This window comes from Mandrillus leucophaeus, unplaced genomic scaffold (genome assembly GCF_000951045.1).
Source record: "Mandrillus leucophaeus isolate KB7577 unplaced genomic scaffold, Mleu.le_1.0 Scaffold462, whole genome shotgun sequence".
In the NCBI taxonomy this organism is placed as follows: Eukaryota; Metazoa; Chordata; class Mammalia; order Primates; family Cercopithecidae; genus Mandrillus; species Mandrillus leucophaeus.
Window position 1 is genome coordinate 3,143,507 of NW_012104943.1, and position 21,014 is coordinate 3,164,520.

Consider the following 21,014-nt stretch of genomic DNA (forward strand, 5'->3'; position numbering starts at 1 on the left):
TCCATCTCCAGCTCATTCATTGGCAGCCACTGCATTTAGACAGTCTCCTATCTATCCTTCCTTTTTAAAAACAAAAACAGCCGGGGGTGGGGGGCGGGGCGGGGCGGGGCGGGGAGAAAAGGCAGAAGATTTAACTCCAACTTCAGAGCAACCGTCCCCGGCTGCCCATCTGACACCAGTGGGTGGGGTGCAATCTGACACTTCCCTTCCTTTCCAGAAACGTGAGTGGAGCTGGCGCGACCCTTGATCTGGGGGTGGGGAGACGGGGGAGAAGGTCCGCACTTCCGTCCTCACGACTTTCTCTCCAAGAGACCCGGTATTAGTGGCGAGCTGCCTTCTCTCCTCGCCGCTTGCAGGTTTGGCTCCTGGCAAACTCTTTTCACGTTCCTCTTTCTCCTGCTCCTGGCTCCGCCTCAGCTCCAGCCCCGGCATTCCTCCAGCTCTACTCGTCCTGGCCGCCCCCTTCTCGCTGCCTCTAGAGCGAGCGTCGGGGACATCTCTGCGTCTGCCCTGGGCCCAAGGCTGGGCTGCGAATTTCGTGTTCCCCTGCGGCGGAACACGCACACCCGGCCTTGGGGCTCTCTCCTGAGCTCCCTCCTCCACGGAGAGTGCTGAGCGCAGCCGGGAATTATCTCCCACCGTGGGCACGAAGCCTTTGGAGGTCCCGGGCGCAGCACGCTCGGTGTCCCCACACCGCAGCAAGACAGAGACCCCGCGAGAACCTTGAGCTTTGAAACCACCCTTGAGCCTCTCCAGTCGGAAGAGTGGGAGCAGCTGCCCAGCTGAGGCCAGGCGCGCAACCTCGGGCGCCGGAGCAGGAGAGCGTGCAGGAGGCGCAGCTCAGGCGCCCGACTCAGGAGCAGGAGGAAGTTCTAGCGGCGCCGGGAGCGCGGTGGACGCGCCCTGGGCTCACGCCTAGGCGGCCTCCTCCCTGGCCCTCAGGACTGTCCTCGGGCCGCAAGGAGGAGCTTGCTGGAGTTTTAGAAGCCATCCAGAGCCAGCGAGCAGGAGCGCTGCGTCTCCTGCCTCAGCTGGGAAGGGGGAGTGGCGCTGGCAGACTGGAACTGGGAACCCAGCGAGCGCCTGACCTTCCTCCTCCTCTTCCTGACCCTCTTCCAGTCTTAGGCTCCGGAGGAAGGTTCTAGCGGCTGCAGGAGGTCCCCAGACCCATTTTCCTAGAAGGCTGGTGATGGATCTGCTGCTCCTGCCGCCGCCGGGGCACTTGGAGCGCACCGGCGGCGCGTGAGCTGGGCTTTGCTCTCCACCGTCCTGGGCAAACCCGGGCCAGCCCCGCCTGGCACCTTTGCCCGAGTCCCTTTCCGTTCCCGACCCAAAGCCACCAGCGTCCAGGGAGGGAAGAGGAGGTGGTCCTCAGGTGCAGCCCCGCCGAGATGTCCGCGCAGAGCCTTCTCCACAGCGTCTTCTCTTGTTCCTCGCCCGCTTCAAATAGTGCGGCCTCGGCCAAGGGCTTCTCCAAGAGGAAACTGCGCCAGACCCGCAGCCTGGACCCGGCCCTGATCGGCGGCTGCGGGGGTGGCGAGGCGGGCCGCCTCTACACCCCATCACTCCCATCCGAGGGTCTCGGCCCTCGCTTGGCGTCCTCTCCCCGGGGTCCGCCCCCTAGGGCCACCCGGCTACCGCCTCCTGGACCGCTTTGCTCATCCTTCTCCACACCCAGCACCCCTCAGGAGAAGTCACCATCCGGCAGCTTTCACTTTGACTATGAGGTTCCCCTGGGTCGCGGCGGCCTCAAGAAGAGCATGGCCTGGGACCTGCCTTCTGTCCTGGTCGGGCCAACCAGTAGCCGAAGCGCTTCGAGTATCCTCTGTTCCTCCGGGGGAGGCCCCAATGGCATCTTCACTTCTCCTAGGAGGTGGCTCCAGCAGAGGAAGTTCCAGTCCCCACCCGACAGTCACGGGCACCCCTACGTCGTGTGGAAATCTGAGGTAGGGACCAGCGCTGCGTGTCCCACGGCCCAAGGCGGAGTCCCCCCCAGGCAGTTCCAGGGGACCGCCTTTAATTCCATTATATTTACAGAGCGAGGCACTCACTAAAGGGTTTCCGTGGTGTGGGTTTTCCTCTTCTGCTTGCTAAATGGTGCCTGGAAATGGGACGTCCATAGTGGCCACCCGCGTGTGTGTCTTGCAGGACTTATTGGCTCTACTTTGGAGCAGTCGTGGGAGCTGGAGAAAGAGATGGTGTTTTGGTTTTCTGTTTGTGCTGCAGGCAATTTCAAAGGGTCACCTTATCCCTTCACCCAATGTTAATATTTTTCCCAAATCAAATGATCTGTTGCTAAGCTGTTTGTAACGATTGGATGAAATATATTTTGAAATATGTCTGCCATCTTGTTCTATAGATAATTCAGAAACATTATTTTGGAAGGCGTCATTGACTGTATGAGTGTGTGTGTGTTTAGGTGGCAAGGGGGAAAAGCATTATCTAGCTTTCACCTTTTCTTTCCCTAAAGGGGCAATTTCAGAAATCTATGGTACTGAGTATTAGTTTAACCTAGGAGAAGAAGAAAATCTCTGTGTAGGGGTGTGAGAGATCATGGAAATATGCTGATGCCTAAATTCCATTTAGAACAATTAGTAGTTTAGTGAAGAATCAACAATACATAGGGGACTCAGAGGGAGCTATCTGATACCCTTAAAATGTTTGCTGTCCAGTTAAGAGGAATAGTCAATTGACCTATTGGGAAACTGTCACTGATGGGCACTTGGAAAATCACACACTTTCAGAGAATACATAGTAATTGTTTTAAAAATGAACAGCCCCTATCCCCTTCAGTCCACACACTCTATAGGATTGCCTTGGATCTATTTCCATAAGGGAAGGGAGATTCCATCAGTTATAATTTAATATTTTAAAGTACAGTTAGCATTACAGAAATGAAATGAAATACCATGTAATTGCTGGAGATGTAGGCTAAATACACAACCAAGAAAAACTGTTTGAAAATAGCATCTGAGATCATACTCAGCTGTGTTAATGTGAGATAAGTGTTAGACTTTGGCTTTAATAGACTGCCTTAGAAAAATAAGCATCATTTATCAGAATTATTAGCATCATGTATTATTAATGTTATTGTGTCAAAGTAACTGAGGCTGTTAGGTGTTGGGGGTATAAATTTCAAAAAACAAATATTGCTAAGTCTTCTGCCCATTTTCTTGAGAAAGATAGGCAGTAGAAAGGAAAGTCGAGGCAGAGGGCAAGATGTTACCTCCAAACTAGGGAACTCAAGATTTAGAAAGCATCAAAATTTGAAACCTTGAATTTCTCTTGGTCTTTAGGAGGGGCTGGATTCTCATTGTATTTCAGGAGCACACATTATCAGATTAATCTGTACGAGTTGAGAGAAAGAGAAAAACAAAAGCAAGCCAGCATTTTTGGATTAGCTAGCCACTAACATTCGTGCTTAAAACTAATTGCATCATTAAGAACATTTCTGCTTTTCTTAGCAACCATATACATACTTGGAATATAGTATACAGATGCTGTTCATTACTGTTATAACCAAAAGGCATTTGGCTGTAGATGATTTCACTTGTTGCAAATTATCTTATGTATTAGCATCTCATAATCAATGGACAAGGATCTGAACTGCAGCGATACTGGGTGGCTTCTATTCCACACAGTGGGCAGTCTGCACAAAACTCATCTACCATGATTTTCACCTTTTCGTGGTGATTAAAACTAAGGATGTAGCCATGTAGCAAAAGGCCAACATTTTCTCATAGAATATATATGTGTGCATGTGTGTGTGTGTGTGTTTCGGAAATTCCTTTATGCTTGAGGCGGACATGGAGTGATTAGATAGAACTCTAGCATGTAGATCCAACCCTGGTTTTGTTTAATAAAGGCCAAGATATCCTAACATAACCCCTGGATCTCTAATTTAATGGATTACCTTTCAAAGGTTTAACGCCCTGGAACCCTCTCAAAAAACAAGAAAATGCATCCTATTGGGCACTGCCTGTCCTTTTCACTTGCAGGCAGGCTGGGTCTTCGGTTCCTAAAGGAGAATCTTTACTAATGACATCAAAACGTCAGCCAATGAGCATCTTGCAAGGCTGCTTAGAGGCCCTGGAATAACTGGTTCATATAGATTTGGTTCTTGAATTTTTCTGGTTGCTCTGGCTCAGGGTTTCTCAGCCTTGGCACTATTGACATTTGAAGCTGAATGATTCTTTGCTACAGAGCTGTCCTGGGTATTGCAGGGTATTTAGCAGCATCCCTGTCCTCTTCCCACTAGATGTGAGTAGCGTTCCTCCAGACCAGTGTGACAACAATGTTTCTAGACACTGCTGAATATCCTCTAGGGATCAAAATCACCCTAGTTGAGAACTGCTGCATTAGTGAGGTTGAACATAGTACCCCATGCTGGCCATCAAGAGCGTGCCCACAGAAGTGTTTACAGCTGGCCTAAAGTTTGCTTGGGGCCTTTGTTTGATTCCAGAACCACGAGGATCCCACTGGAGTCATGTACCCCTTACAGTTTGTTCAAATTTTCTATTTCTCTTCCATTGAATCCATATGAAATCCTAAGAATTCACCTTCAGGTTTAGCCATTGATGGATCTCATCCATTTCCACTTTGTTCTTTCAAGATATTGTCTGCTTTTAACCTAAATTGTCCATACAACAGCCCCTGCTCCCAAGACTCTCACAAATGCCTGCAGCTTTGTTACTTGTGCTCATTCAAAGCTTACAAATGACCATTTTATGGCCTAAACCTGGGAAGTGTTAGGCAAAGTCAGCTACGATCTCGTTAGTATTTCCTCACTACGTGTTTCAGGATTGCTTTAACAAAATCCGATTCCTGGACATGCTGGGTAGATCATCTATTGAATAGAAACATGGAAGAGACAAAGGGTAAATGGTACGTGGTAACACAGTTGGAACATGTTTCTCAACTTGTGTTTTTAGCAGCCAAGCTCTGCCCCGACTCTGATCACAGGAAAAGCAATAAAGTCTCATTTCAATCCTGAGCTTCTCCTAATTCTTGCAGATCAGAGCTGGGATTATGTCCATAGTTCGCCAATTTTTGCCAACTTTTGCAACCCATAATTAAAATGATTTCTATATGTCACTGGCATCCATACTTTTCCTCACTCATGGCGCAAGCATTTCTTGAGCATAAGCATTTCTGTAGGTACTAGGAATGCAGAGAGGCTAAAGAGCTCACAGTCTAATGAGGGGACAGGTGAGTTAACTGATAGGTACAAGAAATCAGTACAATGAGGGAACAGAGAGGGGAGGGTGTGCTTTGGGGGGCCGTGGAAGACTTCACTCTGCGGAGAACATTTAAACTTGATCTTCAAAGATGACTGCCATTTCTAAGGAGAAGAAGGAAAGTGATGCCTTGATGAGGCAGAAAAGAGTGGACAGGCAAAGGCACAGAGGTGTTGGTGATGCTACAGCTCCCAACAAAGAAGACTTAGAGGGCCCTAAGCGCAATAATTTGTTTGGAGGAGCAGGTTAGGGCACCTGCAGTTTGATATATGTAGCAACCACATGGCTTTTCATGTAATAAAAGCCTGACCTAACAAAGTCAGAAATCAGTCCTGTTGAAATACTTTTTTGAGATAGTCTTGACCTGTCGCCCAGGCTAGAGTGCAGTGGCACAATCTCGGCTCAATGCAACCTCCCATGTTCAAGCGATTCTCCTGCCTCAGCCTCCCCAGGAGCTGGGACTACAGGCATGTACCAGTAGAGAATTGGTTTCACCATGTTGGCCAGGCTGGTCTTGAACTCCTGGCCTCAATCCATCTGCCCGCCTCACCCTCCCAAAGTGCTAGGATTATAGGCATGAGCCACCATACCCAGCCTCTATTGGGAGGATAATTATGGGTATGGATAAAAATGAGAGACTGGTCAAAGCATATTACTCTCCAAGGAGCCCCTGGGCATCACAACTGCAGAGAGTGAAGGCATATCGAGTGTTGCCCAAGTGAAGTTTGGTGTGCCTGGAGCAGAGGATGTATCTTGCTGTGTGCAGGATAATAGTGTTCAACAGGTAGGATAGTGGTAATTACGAAGCGTCTCACTGTGCTCATCTCAGGAGTTTGGACTCTATATTGTGTAGAGCAGTGATTCTTAACCTGGAGGTGACTTTGTCCCCAGGGGACATTTGGCAATGTCTGAAGACATTTTAGGATGTCACAGCTGGAAGTGGTGGTGTGTTAATTGCCTATCACTGCTGTGATGACCACAAACTTAGTGGCTTAAAGCAACACAGGTTTGTTGTCTTACAGTTCTGGACCTCAGAAATCCCAACAGGTTTCACTCGGCTAACTTCAAGGTGTTGGCCTGACTGTATTCCTTCTGAAGGCTCTAGGATCTGTTGTGATTTCTTTTCCAGTGGCCCCCTTCCTTCATTTTCAAAGCTAGCCAAGTCACATCTCATCGACTCTTCTTGTGTGGTCATTTCTCGCTCACTGTTTTCAGGACTCTTGTGATTACATTGGGCTCACCTGGATAATCCAGGCTACTCTCATTATTTTAAGGTCAGCTGATTAGTGACCTTTATTCCACCTGAAACCTTAATTCCCCTTTGCTATGATGTATTCACATGTTTTGGGGATTGGGGCGTGGGCATTTTGGTGGTATATTATTCTGCCTTCCACAGGGGAGTTCCTACTGGCATCTAGTAGGAGGCCAGGGGTGCTTTTAAATACCCTACAGTGCGCAGCCACACAAGGAATAATCATCTGGCAGTCAATGTTAGGAGTGTCTAGACTGAGAAACCCTGCTGTAGAGAGTGGGAGAAATTGGTGATTTTTAAGCATGAGGGCGTAACATGATCAGATGTGTTTTAGAGGTAAACTGGTGTCTGGGGGAGCATGGGTTAGAAGCATGAAACAAGTGGAGGACAGATCCTCAGAGGAGGTGGGCATGGGGAAATCATGCCAAGTATCCTATAAACAATTGGGAGCTGGCATATAAACGTAATACTTTTATATTTCCCACTTCTCCATTTTAGCAAATTTTTTCTTGCACTGTTGAACTCCTTGAAAGCAGAACTCTTACTTACCTTTGAATTCTTAAAATCTGGCCCCTGTACTCTGGGGGTTTTAGAGAGATCATCATAAAGACCAGTGGTTCTCAACCAGGAGAAAGTTTGCACCACAGTGTAAATTTGGCAATGCCTGGCAGCATTTTTTATTGCCAGAACTGGGGCAGCAGTGTGCTCCTGGCATCTAGTGGGTATAGGCCAAGGGTACTGGTAAACATCCCACAACACACACAACAGCCCCCACAAACAAATACTTATCATGCATAAAATGTCAATAGTGCTGAGGTTGAGACGCTCTGTATACAAGAAACTGAATTCTAGGTTTTGCTTTTCAGTACCATTTTCTCTCATGCTTGTGGCTTTACTCTTCGTCATTTTCTTCTTACCTAGTATATGTCAACCAAGGCTTTGAAATTCAAGAAAAATGACTTTCAATAGGTATTGAGCATATGAAAAAAATATGGGATGTCTAAATATATCTACAGGGAAGAAGTGAATGGTAAATATATAATGATGGAAACTGGAATTAAATTTTAAAATGCAGCAGAGAGAAATATTGTATTTAAAAGTAGAGGCTCACTCATGTCACCAAAGAGAAAGTAATTAGAATAAGACAGCTTCAAAAAGAAATTGACAAAAAGTGTTTTACAAGGATTTGTGTCTGAAATCAGTATAATACCTTAAGGTTTTTTAAGTTAGGAAAAAGAGTTATTCAACTTTTATACATACACACTCTCAGGCTATCTCTCTGCTAGAATTCCTTCTGAAGGCAATTTTTAATTTTAATGGAGAATACTGTGAAGATAGCTTCTCAGATGACTTAGAATTGAGTTTTCATCAACATTTTGAGATTTGAGGGTTGGAAAGAGCAAAGTTTAGACTCAGAAAGAACCTTGGGTAGCATCTAGCTCCAAACTGCTTACTTTACAGTTGAAGAGAGGGACTGTAAAGCTTAAGCCACTCAAACTCAGGCAAAGAGCCAAGGGTAGAACCACCCTGAAATCCTTCTTGACTCTCTATATAAACTGCCAAGCTTCTGGAAAAAGTAAGCGACCCCGACTACTTTTATTCTCTGAGCACCTTAAACCTTGGCAATCGCTTTTTATCCAGATTACTTACTGAAACCATTATCTCAAAGTTCCCTAAGTTCCAAGAATCTTCTTAGACCCCTTTGGCTAGACTTCTGGGCAAAACTGAGAGCACAATCTCCTCTCCCTGCTCCTCCTATCCCCATCACACACAGAGAATCTTAGTTTCCTCCTTACCTTTCTTCCTACTCCTCTGTCTCTGGGATTGTCTTTGATCAACCCTACAGTTCTGTGTTTTTCCTTCAGGTCATTGTCCCTTGATTGTCTCATTCACTTTTGTGACCTCAACCATCATCCCTCTGGGGGAGACTCCTCACTCGGTGCCTAGCTGGAATCTTGTAGTTGAGCTCCCAATATATATTTTCTGATTTCTTCCTAGATATCTGCTCATGGATGTCCAATGGACTCAAATTCTACATGTCTGAAACAGAACAAGTCAGCTCCCATTTCCTCTGAACATGTTTCATTTTATGTATTCCTTATTTTGGTTGGTATCGCTGTTCTTCCGCTTGCCTAGGTTTACCAGGTCAGAATGCCTTTACTCCTCTCCCTTTTTTTGTTTCCTCCTTTACTTCCATAAGTTTTCAAATCCTGTAGTGTGTGCTTCCCATTTGCTCCATTCTAGAAGGGATTTGAAGTGGAATGTGTCTGAGTTCTTACATCTCTCTCCAGCTGTTCATTCACAATGTCACTGCCTAGCTTGGGTCCTCATTTGCTGTGACCCTCTTCTTGGTCACCCTGCCTTCAGTTTCTCCCTGTTGGCATATTGGCCTTGTCCTCAAAAGACACAATTGTAATCATGTCAACCCCTGATTGAAAACCTTTGATGGGTCTCAGAGTGTACAGAATAAAATCCAAACTACTTAGCTAGTCATTTCAATGCCTTTTACAACATCATCTCAGCCTGCCTTCTCCCAGGAACTCTAGTCCAGCAAAGCCAAGCTGGCCACTCACACAGATAGTCATCAAATATTTATCGCATGCCAGCTATGCAATGGACACTAGGAATGTATGTGGAGCAAATAGGTATGACTCTGCAAGGTGCTCCCAGTTTATGAAAGCAATAACTTCAAATCAATCTCTACAGTTTTTCAGAGTGTTATGGCATTTTGATGAGAGGACTGTGGTAGACAGAACAATGTCCCCCAAAGATGTTCATGTCCTAATCTCTAGAACCTGTGAATATGCCACTTTACATGGCAAAAGAAGATTTTGCAGATTCGAGATTATCATGGATTGTCTGGGTGGGGCCAGTGTAATCACAAGGATCCTTATAAGAGGGAGGAAGGTCAGAGTCAGATAAGGAGATGTGAGGATGAAAGTAGGCAGAGAGAGAGAAAGAGGAAGAGAGGGAGGGGTAGGGTAATGAGAGAGATTTTGAAGATGCTACACTTCTGGCTTTGAAGATGGAGGAAGCAGCCACAGCCCTTGGCTGTAGCAGCCCCCAGAAGCTGGAAAAGGCAAAGAAATGCATTCTTAGAACCTTCAGGAAGAAAATAGCTCTACTGACATCTGGATCCTAGCTCAGTGAGACTTCTGACCTTGAGGACTGTAAGAGAATATGTCTGTTGTTTTATGCTACAAAATTTGTGGTAATTTCAAGCAGTGATAGGAAACTGATACAAGGACTAAACAGGTCTGGGATGTCTCAACTGAAATCACTGGATGAGGAGGCATTTGCCAAACGAAAAGAAAGGGCACAGTGCTCCTGCGAGAAGGAATGGCCTGTACTGAAAAGGGAATGTAGCATGCTTCAAGAATTTAGAGAAATCCAACTAGAATGGATTATGGGAGGGGGAAGATGTTGAAGAATAAGTCTCGCTGGACTTTGGCCTTAATGATATAGATTTTACCATTTAATGTAAAGATTCCCCACATAGATTTTGTTTCCTTCCTTCTCACTTTACTTTTGATAACTTGGTCCCATATCTACCTGAGAAGGCTCCATTTGTACTTTATGGCTCAGTCAGGTGCCTCCAAATAAATGAGCTTGACTCTAGTACATGTCATGACGTTCCAGATTTGCAGAAACAGAAGCTCATGTTTTCATAGTGAGATTCACATTCTTCCAATATGGTGCTTGAATAAGAGAAAGTGTGTTTCATATCAAAATCTAGTCAACGACTGAGGGAGTCTGCATGCAGATAGCAGTTCTCCCAGATTCCCAGAGGTATGCCTTTGGGGCGTGACATCTTGTTCTAAAATTTACTGCATCCTCTCTGAGCTATTACTTAGATAAAGAGAGTGAGACTGTGATTGCAACTATGTTATGACATGGCAGAAAAACCCTTGGAATGTAATGTGAAAAAATGAAATTAGTTGTGTTATCTGGTAAAGAACGATATTTTCATTAGCTATTAGGGAAACGTGAATCAAAACTACAATGAGATATCATTTATACCCTCTAAGATGACCATAATAAAAGATAGATAATAACAAGTGTTGACAAGATGTGGAAAAATCGGAACTCTCATACACTGCTGGTGAGAATGTAACATGACGCAGCAGCTTTGGAAAACAGTTTGGCAATTCCTCAAAAAGTAAAACAGTTACTCCAGAGCTCAGCAATTCTACTTCTGGGTATATACCTAAGAGAAATGAAGATGTATGTCCACATCAAAACATGTATATGAATGTTGTAGCAGCATTATTCATAATAGCCAAATGGTAGAAACAATTAAATATTCATCAATGGATAGATAAATGTTTAAACAAAATGTGATTAATGAAAAATTACTCAACAATAAAAAGGAATGAAGTACTGATGAATGCTATGCCTTGGATGAATTTTGAAAACATTATGCTAAATGAAAGAAGCTAGTCACAAAGGTCCACATATTGTATAATTCTATTTATATGAAATGTCTAGAGTAGGCAAATCCATAGAGACAAAAAGATTACTCATTGTCAGAGGCTGGTAGGGAGGGATGTGGAGTGACACCTAATGGGTAAAGGCTTCTTAGGGTAATGAAAATGTTCTGGAATTAGATACAGGTGATGGTTGCACAATCTTGTGACTATACTAAAAAATCACCGAATTGTATATTTTAAAAGGGTGAATTATATGGTCTGTGAATTTTACCTAAAAAATGATATTTATAACTTTCAGAAAATATATTGTTACCACATCTTTTTTCAATAAAACATAAATATAAATGTAGAAGAGCAGTTATATAGTCAGTGGAAGCTTCATGTATTCAACATGAAACGAGGGAGGTAGTAACGACTTTGGGAGATTCAACGGAGGAGTCAGCAGCCAGCCGTGGGATTTTCTGAGATTGGTTACTGTGGAAATTCTATGTCCTGATTATTACACTTTGAAAGCAAGCACAGAGAAGCTATTAAAAGATTGCTTTTTCATAAAAGGCAGAGATTTTAAAAACTACTTACAATCTTGAAAAATTGCCTGACCTTATCTCACCTGAATTATTAAAAAGCCAAAGATTTTCAGGAGCCATTAGAAGTAACAGCAATTCTAGAAACCACCTGTTGAATGATATGCTGATGGGTCCAAGAGGAGAATGCTGAGCCTAAGATGCTGTCCACATCTTTGGAGAAATTGGAAGTGAATTGAATTATGTGGCTTGATGGACCAAGAAAATAACATGTTTTCATTTCTGTAGAAGTGGACAGCTCCTGGAAACAGGTGAATTAATACCACCTATAGGAGCTGAGGTGTCAATAAGCATTGGATCAATTCTCAGCTTGTATTACTGATAACTTCATCTCTCAGGGGTTTGAGAAACAATTGGGCAAGCTGGTACTTTGAGGCCCAGATGTAGATGGAGTAGGGGAAAGAGAAGCCTTTGGCAACAATAGCCATGCTGCCTCAGCATTTAATATAACAAGGGCTTTGCTATAGCTAGTAATTTTGTCCAGGAAAATCCTTGACTGGGCCACCAGACTTTCTGAGCAAAGTATAATTCTGATCAAATTGGAACCTCCAGGTGCTTTCTTGCTCACTTCTTTCAGTCAAATAATTATTGATGGGTGATGATGATATGATGATAAAATAATTTTGTATTTGTAGAATGCACACCAGTTTAGTGTTCTTAGAACAACTCTGTGGGGTGATAGTATCAACCTTCATTTTATGGATGAGGACACTGAGACTCAGATTCAGAGGTAGGCAGATTTAGCTGCAGAGAAAATGAAGTGAATCGGTTCAGCTAGACTCTGAACCACACTGCCTAAGTTTAAATCCCAGCTCTGTTCTGTGACATTAAACAAATTATTAAGCCCCTTTTGTGCCTCGGTTTCTTCATCTATTAAATGGGGATGATGAAAGTGCCTACCTCAAAGAGTTTTTGTGAGGATTTCATGTCATAATTACCTGGAAAGTGCCCAGCACATAGGAAGTACTAAAAGATGCATAGGAGTGCAAGGCTAAATAACATTAGAGATGTGGTCACACAACTAGGAAGCAACAGAGGTAGGACTTAAGCTAAAGAATTAATTTAGTCGAAAATACTTATCGTGCACCTACTATGTGCCAGAAACTTTGGTCTTTCCACCATGGCAGCCAAAGAGGGCGTAAGTGATCAACAACTCAGTGAGTAAGCCCAGCTGCATCAGACAACAGCAGAAGGCAAGTGGAACTTTATTTTGCAAGCTGTTAAATAAGGTATAGTTTTCATGGTAGGCATTGGAGTGACAGCCCAGGCGTTTTGGCCTAGTGACTTGGAACACAGGAATGTGTCAGACTTGTATTGTAGATTTGGCGTAACCCAAGACATGCCAACAGGCCAAGGGGCTGCCTTCATTCAAGTACATGGTAACTTCATTGCATGTAGACACTTTTTTAGTAGAATATTTAGAATGTTAGAAACGGTAAAGTTCCCAGTCGAGTCCTGTTCTTTAACTGCCAAATGGCAGTGTGCTTCTCATTTCAAGTCAGGTGTGTTTTTATTTCCGCGTACTACGGTAATTACCTGAGACCAAGTTGACCGCTTTTCAAGGCCCATCTCATCAACATATTTCCAGGGTAAAAAGGCAGCAGCACTAAGTTAAGACAATCCTATCTACAATCAGATTCTCTTTTTGCTCAAAATCTAAACGTAACCTCCATTAGCATTTCTAGACTGATTTTAGCATTCTATGAGCAAACAGAATATTAGGAAGAAAAAATCCTTGAAGGTCTTCTATTCCAAACATCCATGTCATGCTTAAATCCCATCCACGACACCCCTAGTCTATGCCTAGCTATCACTCACAAACAGAGACCTTCATGGTTCTGCTTTTAGATTATAATGGACATAGAAATTCTCCATGGAACTGTGTTCACAACCAGTCTCCCTGAAACTTTCATCATGTTACAGACAAATTCTGCCTCTCTGGTTTTACAGAAAATCACCGATACTGATTATTATTGTTGCTAAGGAAGTACGGGTTGACCTAACTTTCTTTCTGAGAATCAACACAAAAGTTTGGGTCATATTTTCTTTCTGGCAGATAAGAATTGTGAATATATCCAACTACAACTGGAAAATATTTTAAACTAAAGTTAAACTATTGCCCCCAAAGACATTTTGCAAACCACTTATAGAAACTAGGTTTAGGCAGGGAATCCTTTCCCCATTGCTTGTTTTTGTTGGGTTGGTTGAAGGATTCCCTATTCAGTAAATAGTGCTGGGATAACTGGCTAGCCATATGCAGAAGATTGCAACTGGACCCTTTCCTTTCACCATATACAAAAATTAACTCAAGATGGATTAAAGACTTAAATGTAAAACCAAAAACTATAAAAACTTTGGAGGACAACTGAGGCAATACCATTCAGGACATAGGCATGGGCAAATATTTCATGACAAATACAAAACCAATGGCAACAAAAGCAAAAATTGACAAATAGGATCTAATTAAGCTAATGAGCTTCTGTACAGCAAAAGAAACTATCAACAGAGTAAACAGCCTATAGAATAGGAGACAATTTTTGCTTTCTATGCATCTGACAAAGGTCTAATATCCAGCATCTATAAGGAACTTAAACACATTTACAAGATAAAAAACCAATGCTGTTAAAAAGTGGGCAAAGGATATGAACAGACACTTTTCAAAAGAAGGCATAAATGCGGCCAACAATCCTATGAAACAAAGCTCAACATCACTGATGATTAGAGAAACGCAAATCAAAACCACAATGAGATACCATCTCATACTAGTCAGAATGGCTACTATTTAAAAAAAAAAAAAAAAGATGCTGGCGAGGTTGTGGAGAAAAAGGAATGCTTATACACTGCTGGTGGGAGTGAAAATTAGTTTAACCACTGTGGAAGACAGTGGGGTGATTCAAAAACCTAAAGACAGAACTACCACTCAACCCCAGCAATCCCATTACTGGGTATATACCCAGATGAATATGTCTTTCTATTATAAAGATACATGCACATGCCTGTTCATTGCAGCACCATTCAAAATAGCAAAGACATGCAATCAACCTAAATGACTGTCAATGATAGACTGGATTAAGAAAATCTGGTACATATACACCATGGAATACTATGCAGCCGTAAAAGAGAATGAGATAATGTCCTTTGCAGGAACATGGATAGAGCTGGAGACCATTATCCTTAGCAAACTAACGCAGGAACAGAAAACCAAATACCACCATGTTCTCATAAGTGGGAGCTAAATGATGGGAACTCATGGACACAAAGAAGGGAACAACAAACACTGGGGCCTACCAGAGGTCAGCGGATGGGAGGTGGGAGGGGATCGGGAAAAATAACTAGTAATGAGTACTAGGCTTAATACCTGGGTGATTAAATAATCTGTATAGCTAAACCCCCATGACACAAGTTTACCTATGTAACAAACTTGTACATGTACCCCTAAACCTAAAATAAAAGTTAAGAAACCTAGCATTAGTACTCACGGTCTCTAGATTCCTGCTGCTGATGCAAAGAGTCAGGTTTCTTCATTTCATGATTTATAAGAGAGCTCAAAGACAAGTACAGCTTTTATATCATATCAGAGTGTTACTCTAGGTATTTCAGCAAGTCCTCAAGGAGGGATGTTGAATCTGGCTTCTAATATTTTAATATATTGTCAATAAATTATATTGTCAATGCATCAAAATACTGAGAAAGTAAACATGAAAAGTGATATGAAGATTATCCACAGGCTTGAAGGTCACAAAGTGTGATATGAATCCCACACCAGCTCCAGACACTCCAAGGCATGAGCTCAGCAAATATATTGTTGTTCTGCTGCAATGGCAATATTTTAATCTTCTAATTTATGATTGAATTGTAAATATATTACTTTTTCTTATGTAGCTGAAAGTGTATGGTGAAAGATAGGTATAGTGTTATGGAAGTGATCAAATATTTAGGTTTTTGTTCAGGGTTCTTTGGCTGAAATTAGTTGTTCAGAGTTACAAGTTTAAAAAATGTGAAATAGTTCATTTTCTTTGAGATATTCTGTTTTGGTACTCCCTGGGGAGAGCCAGATGCAGGAGAGTCAGTGGATCTTGATTGTCTAGTTTGCCTTTCCTCATCAAGAAATAGCCTTTTTTACAGAAAATGTTTAAAATCCTGCTGTGTGTTTTACTCTGCTTATGAGGTTATCATTTCTAATTTATATAAAGATATGGTAGATGTTGCTTATGTAAACGTTCATTGACTGAATCTACCCAGTCTAAAAATAATTTTTAAAAAAAGTTCATTGAATAAGAAAGTTGAATGGTTGGGCCAGGTGCAGTGACTCACACCTATAATCCCCTCGAAAGCAGGCTGAGGCAGGAAGATCACTTGAGGCTAGAAGTTTGAGACCAGCCTGGGCAACATAGATAGACCCCGTATCTATGAAGGAATTTAAAAAATTAACCAGGTTTGGTGATAGGTGCTTATAGTCCCAGCTACTTGGGAGGCTGAGGCAAGAGGATTGCTTAGGCCCCGGAGTTCAAGGTTGCAGTGAACCATGTCGTGCCATTGCACTCCAGCCTGGGCAACAGAGTGAGACTCTGTCTTAGAAAAAAAAAAAAGTTGAATGGTCAAGAAGAAAATTAACAATATATTTGCAAAGATTCCTTCCAATTAATTAATTAAATATTTCTATGCACTATTTTTACAATGCAGAAAGTTGATTTTTTCTTTTTAAAACTTCTTACAGAGTTTTAGATCACAATCTATTGGTATAATTTCTCTCTCTGTCTATATGTACATACATATAACTTTTAACTGCTTTATAATAAAAAATGAAAGGTTGGTTATTACCATATATAATTGGAGCAATGTGGATACATTATTTTTATGAAAATACAAGTTTTAAAAACTTTGTGAAGAAAAGATAAGAGTGGCAAAAGCTCTTAGTCTGAGTTTTCCCAAAGGCAGGACGGGGGTGAAAGCAGTTTATTTGGGAGGTAATCTCAGGAAGGAGTAGTGAAGAAAAGGGAATAATGAAATGGGGAAGGAGGGAAAGTAAAGTTGTATCATGGAAGTTTTAACTGGAAAAAGGGATGATTCAAGTTCCACCAGGACTGCTGGAAAGTGTGTAGACTGTCTCTCGAGATGATCTACCCATGTTTTAGTTCTCTATTGCTGCATAACAAACCACCCCCAAACTTAGTGGCATGATTCTGTGGATCAGAAATTAGATCACAGCTCAGCTGGGTAGTTCTTTGGCTCTGCATGGCATTGGCTGGGCTCGCTCACTTGGCTGATTCCAGCTGGTGTCTGGGATGCCTGGAAAGTTCAAGGTATCTTCATTTACAAGTGTGGTGCCTCAGTGATCCTCCCTGTGGTCCTTGTCTCTCCAACTGACTAGTTTGGGCTTCTTCACTGCATGTTGGTCTCATGGTATTTGATCAGAGTGAGTCACAGGGCCAGCCCAGATTCTAGGGCAAGGGAAAAAGAGTCTACCCCTTGATGGAAGAAGTGACAAAGAATTTGTTGTCTTCTTTAATCTGCCACGAGCTAAAGGATGGGAAGCTGGAGAATGTCTCTGTTGGTTTCCGTCTTCTATTTTTTAAGATTGTTTCTGGGGTTTTAACTACCTCGTGCTTCTTACATATGATGAGGTGTGCACTAGAGATGAATCACTAGCAGCACACAACGTCAGTCCCAGCTTGCACAGAACTGCCCAGCACAGTTGTAGCAGAACTCAAAAACTTTAGCACAGGCTCCTGGGAAGTAGCATTTAGAATCAGTCACCCACAATCTTAGCTACTCAAAAACATAACTGAAGGACAATATGATCTTAAGCCTAGGATCAAATCTCAGTACCTCTATTTATTAGGTGTGAATTTCAGTTTTCTCAATTGTTTCATTTAAGCGGAATATAACAGTATGTACTTTGTAGGAGATTGTGAAATGAATTGGATGAGGGTACACATGCTATAAGAGGTCATGTAGAAGTGTTTATTGTTTATTACTTTAATTCGTTCTCAAATGTTGTCATAGGAAGGTGTACATCAATTTTACAGTCCTTCGGGGGGGAAGAGGAAAGGCAACAATACTACGGTAAATGTAAGCAGCAATTGTAAGATGCAATTTTAGGTTTTTTAAACTGTAGGGAAAATATGTAGTAGTTGAAGAATTATGATACAGTGTAGTTTATCCTCTACATTCATGGAAACTAAGAAACAAACTTTGGCAACAGGTTTATTACTGGGGTAATCTTGGTAATATTTTTAACTAATACTTTAAAAAAACTTATAATTGATACATAACAGTTGTACATATTTATGGGGTACAGTGTGATATTTCAATGCATGTATACATTGTAGAATGATCAAATCAGGGTAATTACTGTGTCTACCACTGTAGACATTTATTATTTGTGGAGATAATGTTCTATACCTTCTAGCTATCTTGAAGTGTACACTTTATTGTTATTAGCTATAGTTACCCTACTGTACAATAGAACATCAGAACTTATTTTTCCTGTCTAACTGTAACTTTTGAAATACTTTTAACTGAAATATAGAACTTACTTGGATTTTTATCAGTTTTTCCACTAATGTCCTTTTCCTGCTCCAGGACCTGATTGATGCAGAATCTCACATTACATCAGGCTGGCAAGGGTTCTTATTCTCCTTTATTTATTTATTTTTTAAATCTGTCTTTATTTATTTTTCATGAGCTTGCTAGTGTTGAAAAGTATTGGTCAGGTATTTTGTAGAATGTGCCTCAATTTCAGTTTGTCTGATTTTGCATGATTAGAATGGGATACTGGGAAGAATACGCAAAACATCATTTGAACACCAAGTGTCACTGTTTATCTATATTAGTAAAATACAATGTTTCTATTATTGGTGATGCTTTTCACCCAATTAGCCCACATTCTCCTGTCCTGTCTGCCTGGTAGCATGGCCATATGCTTGTTGATAAGATGCAATACTGAAGGCTGTGCTGAGGGACTGAAGAAAGCCACCTTTTAACAAGTGACCTCATTAGCAACTAACTGACTTCATTGGCCCTTCAGCTGGATTCTCTTTCTCTGTAATTTGGATTTGCCTGCCCTTTTTTTTTCCATTACATGGGAAGCTCTCTGGCAGGCTATTGCTTTGTCTGTCCTTATTGCCGCCCTGGGGCATCAATAGCATGTCTTTGGGTGCTGTTTGTTAATGTGGGAGGCTGGGAGAAATCCAAGATGAAAATACTCCTTGTCATTCCCCTCTCAGAAGGTGGAGGAAGAGCTAAGCTTTGAGTACATATTCATTTACATCAGCAGCATTCTTCTGTGCTCATTGGTTGCTTACATCTCTCTTATTAACAGTGCTAGAATAAACACATAATTCTACCAAAATATTAGCAGTGTGTGCTGTTTTCCTTCACTTGCCAGGGTTGTTTTATAATAAATACCATTGGAAAAAAATACCACTGGCAAGCATCCTCAGCAATTACGTTAACATCTCTAGAGAACAAAGTATGGTATTGGAAGGTGCTTTGCAAAGAGGAGCAGAATGTGTCTGGTTTATACTGCATTCCTTGAATGTACTGATCTTGTTACCTATGAGTTTGATTTTAAAATAAATATTTCTCTTGATTGACAAAAATTGATTCCATTATTTTGTACAATATTCACTAATCAAATTTATTTTGGAAGACAAATATAACAAAGATTCTTTTAAAATGAAGTGACACTAAAACAGATGTTCATAGTGTGCTTTCATGGTAGGAATTTGTAGATTAAATCAGATATTCATGTTTGTCAAAATGTTTTAGTCAAATGGAAGAAATGAGTTTTCTCAGCAATTTTGTTTGTTTGGCTTATGTCATGTCTTAGTTTATTTCAACTATAATTTCTATCCTTTAGAGGTAAAAATTGTTATTTCTCTTCCCAGTTGAACCCTAGTTCCATATTTCTATTTGCAAACAAAATGTTTCTACTTGTTGACTCTACCATCACTTCAAACTCTAAATGTTTAAAATAATTACCAACCCTTTCCCCCAACGAAGGAAAAGTAAATACATGAATATACAAACCACAACCAATTCTTTCTCTAAACCTTCCTGTTTTCTTCTGTGATAACCATTTTTGTAACCTTGGAATCTTGAACACATTTCTTATTGTTCCTCGGCATTTATATTCTGTATTCAAATGACCCCCCAAGACTTGTCTCTTTTTCTAGGCAATGTTCCTATTTAGCCTTTTCTCCCTGTTTCGCCGGGCACGGCCCTTGTCTCTCATGATGGGTGATATGGTTTGGCTCTGTGTCTCCATTTACATCTCATCTTGATTTGTAATCCCCACGTGTCAAGGGAGGGAGAGACCTGTAATCCCCATGTATCCAGGGAGAGAGGTGATTGGATCATGGGGGTGATTTCCCCCATGCTGCTGTCATGTTAATGAGTGAGTTTTCAAGAGACCTGATGGTTTTGTAAGTGTGTGGAAGTTCCTCCTTCGCTTTTCTCTTTCCTGCCACCATGTGAAGAAGGTCCTTGCTTCCCTTTGCCTTCCACCATGATTGTTAGTTTCCTGAGGCCTCCCCAGCCATGTGGAACTGTGAGTCAAACCTCTTTCCTTTAAAAATTAACCAGTCTCGGGTATTTTTTTATAGCAGTGTGAAAACGGTCTAATACACTGAACCTTCTAACTACTGTCCTGGGTGATGGGTTAACCTTGTTTTAATCCATGCTTTCCTCTTCCTTATGCATTAATAATATAATTTAATAATAATTAACATCATCATTTAATTTCCTGTTATGAAGTCCCTGTTACAATCAAGACAAAATATCATCTGTCATACAGACCCTTCCTACAGTCATCAGCCCCTTGCCCATCCTTTTCCAGTAGAAGACCTACTGGAACAAAGAAGTCTTCTTTATTCCTACTCCTCTCCTCCTCTTTCCTAATTCCAAGCTGCTTCTTTGCACTCTTCAACAACCTTATTCAAATTTCGCAGTCATCTCTTTGGCTCTAAAAGCCAATGAGGGAGAGCACCCAAGTATTTTATTTGAAAAGTTTAGAGACAAATAAAATAAGTATGTTTGTCTAATTTCTGAGACAATGACTTAAAACAGTTTTCCATGTAAACTATGATAGCATCTTCGGGGTTGGGCAATCATGAATTGCTGAGAACCTTGGTAGCCACTTCATATTGTTGAATTATAGTTTCTCTTTTTTAGAAATGAAGTAACATTTCCCCCAGAAACTACTGTGGATGAGATGTCTGGACTATTGAGTAGTCCATATTAATATAAGGGATAGCAAAAAAAAAATGGTTTTTTTTCTTTTGGAGTATAATTCTATGGATTTTAATACATGCATAAATTTGTGCAGCCACTGCCCCCATCAGAATACAGAACAGTTTCAGTGTCCCCAAAAAGCTATCTTGAATGATTGCTTTATCATTTCTAACCTGCCCCTACTGGCGAACACTGATCTGTTCTCCATCACTATAGTCTTGTCTGTTTAAGAATTTCATAGAAATGGAATTGTACAGCATTTAACCTTTTGAGA

The 21,014-nt window shown here is 41.6% G+C and overlaps 1 protein-coding gene across 1 annotated transcript in view; it reads left to right on the forward strand.

The window, feature by feature from the left end:
* The first annotated feature begins 1,094 nt into the window (after positions 1–1,094).
* Positions 1,095–21,014, forward strand: part of ARHGAP6 (Rho GTPase activating protein 6) — a 515,359-nt gene continuing 495,439 nt past the window's right edge. Inside the window, exon 1 of the mRNA XM_011994872.1 lies at positions 1,095–1,946. Coding sequence (XP_011850262.1) covers positions 1,392–1,946 — 555 coding nt within the window. The 5' untranslated portion in view covers positions 1,095–1,391. The remainder of the gene's footprint in view (positions 1,947–21,014) is intronic.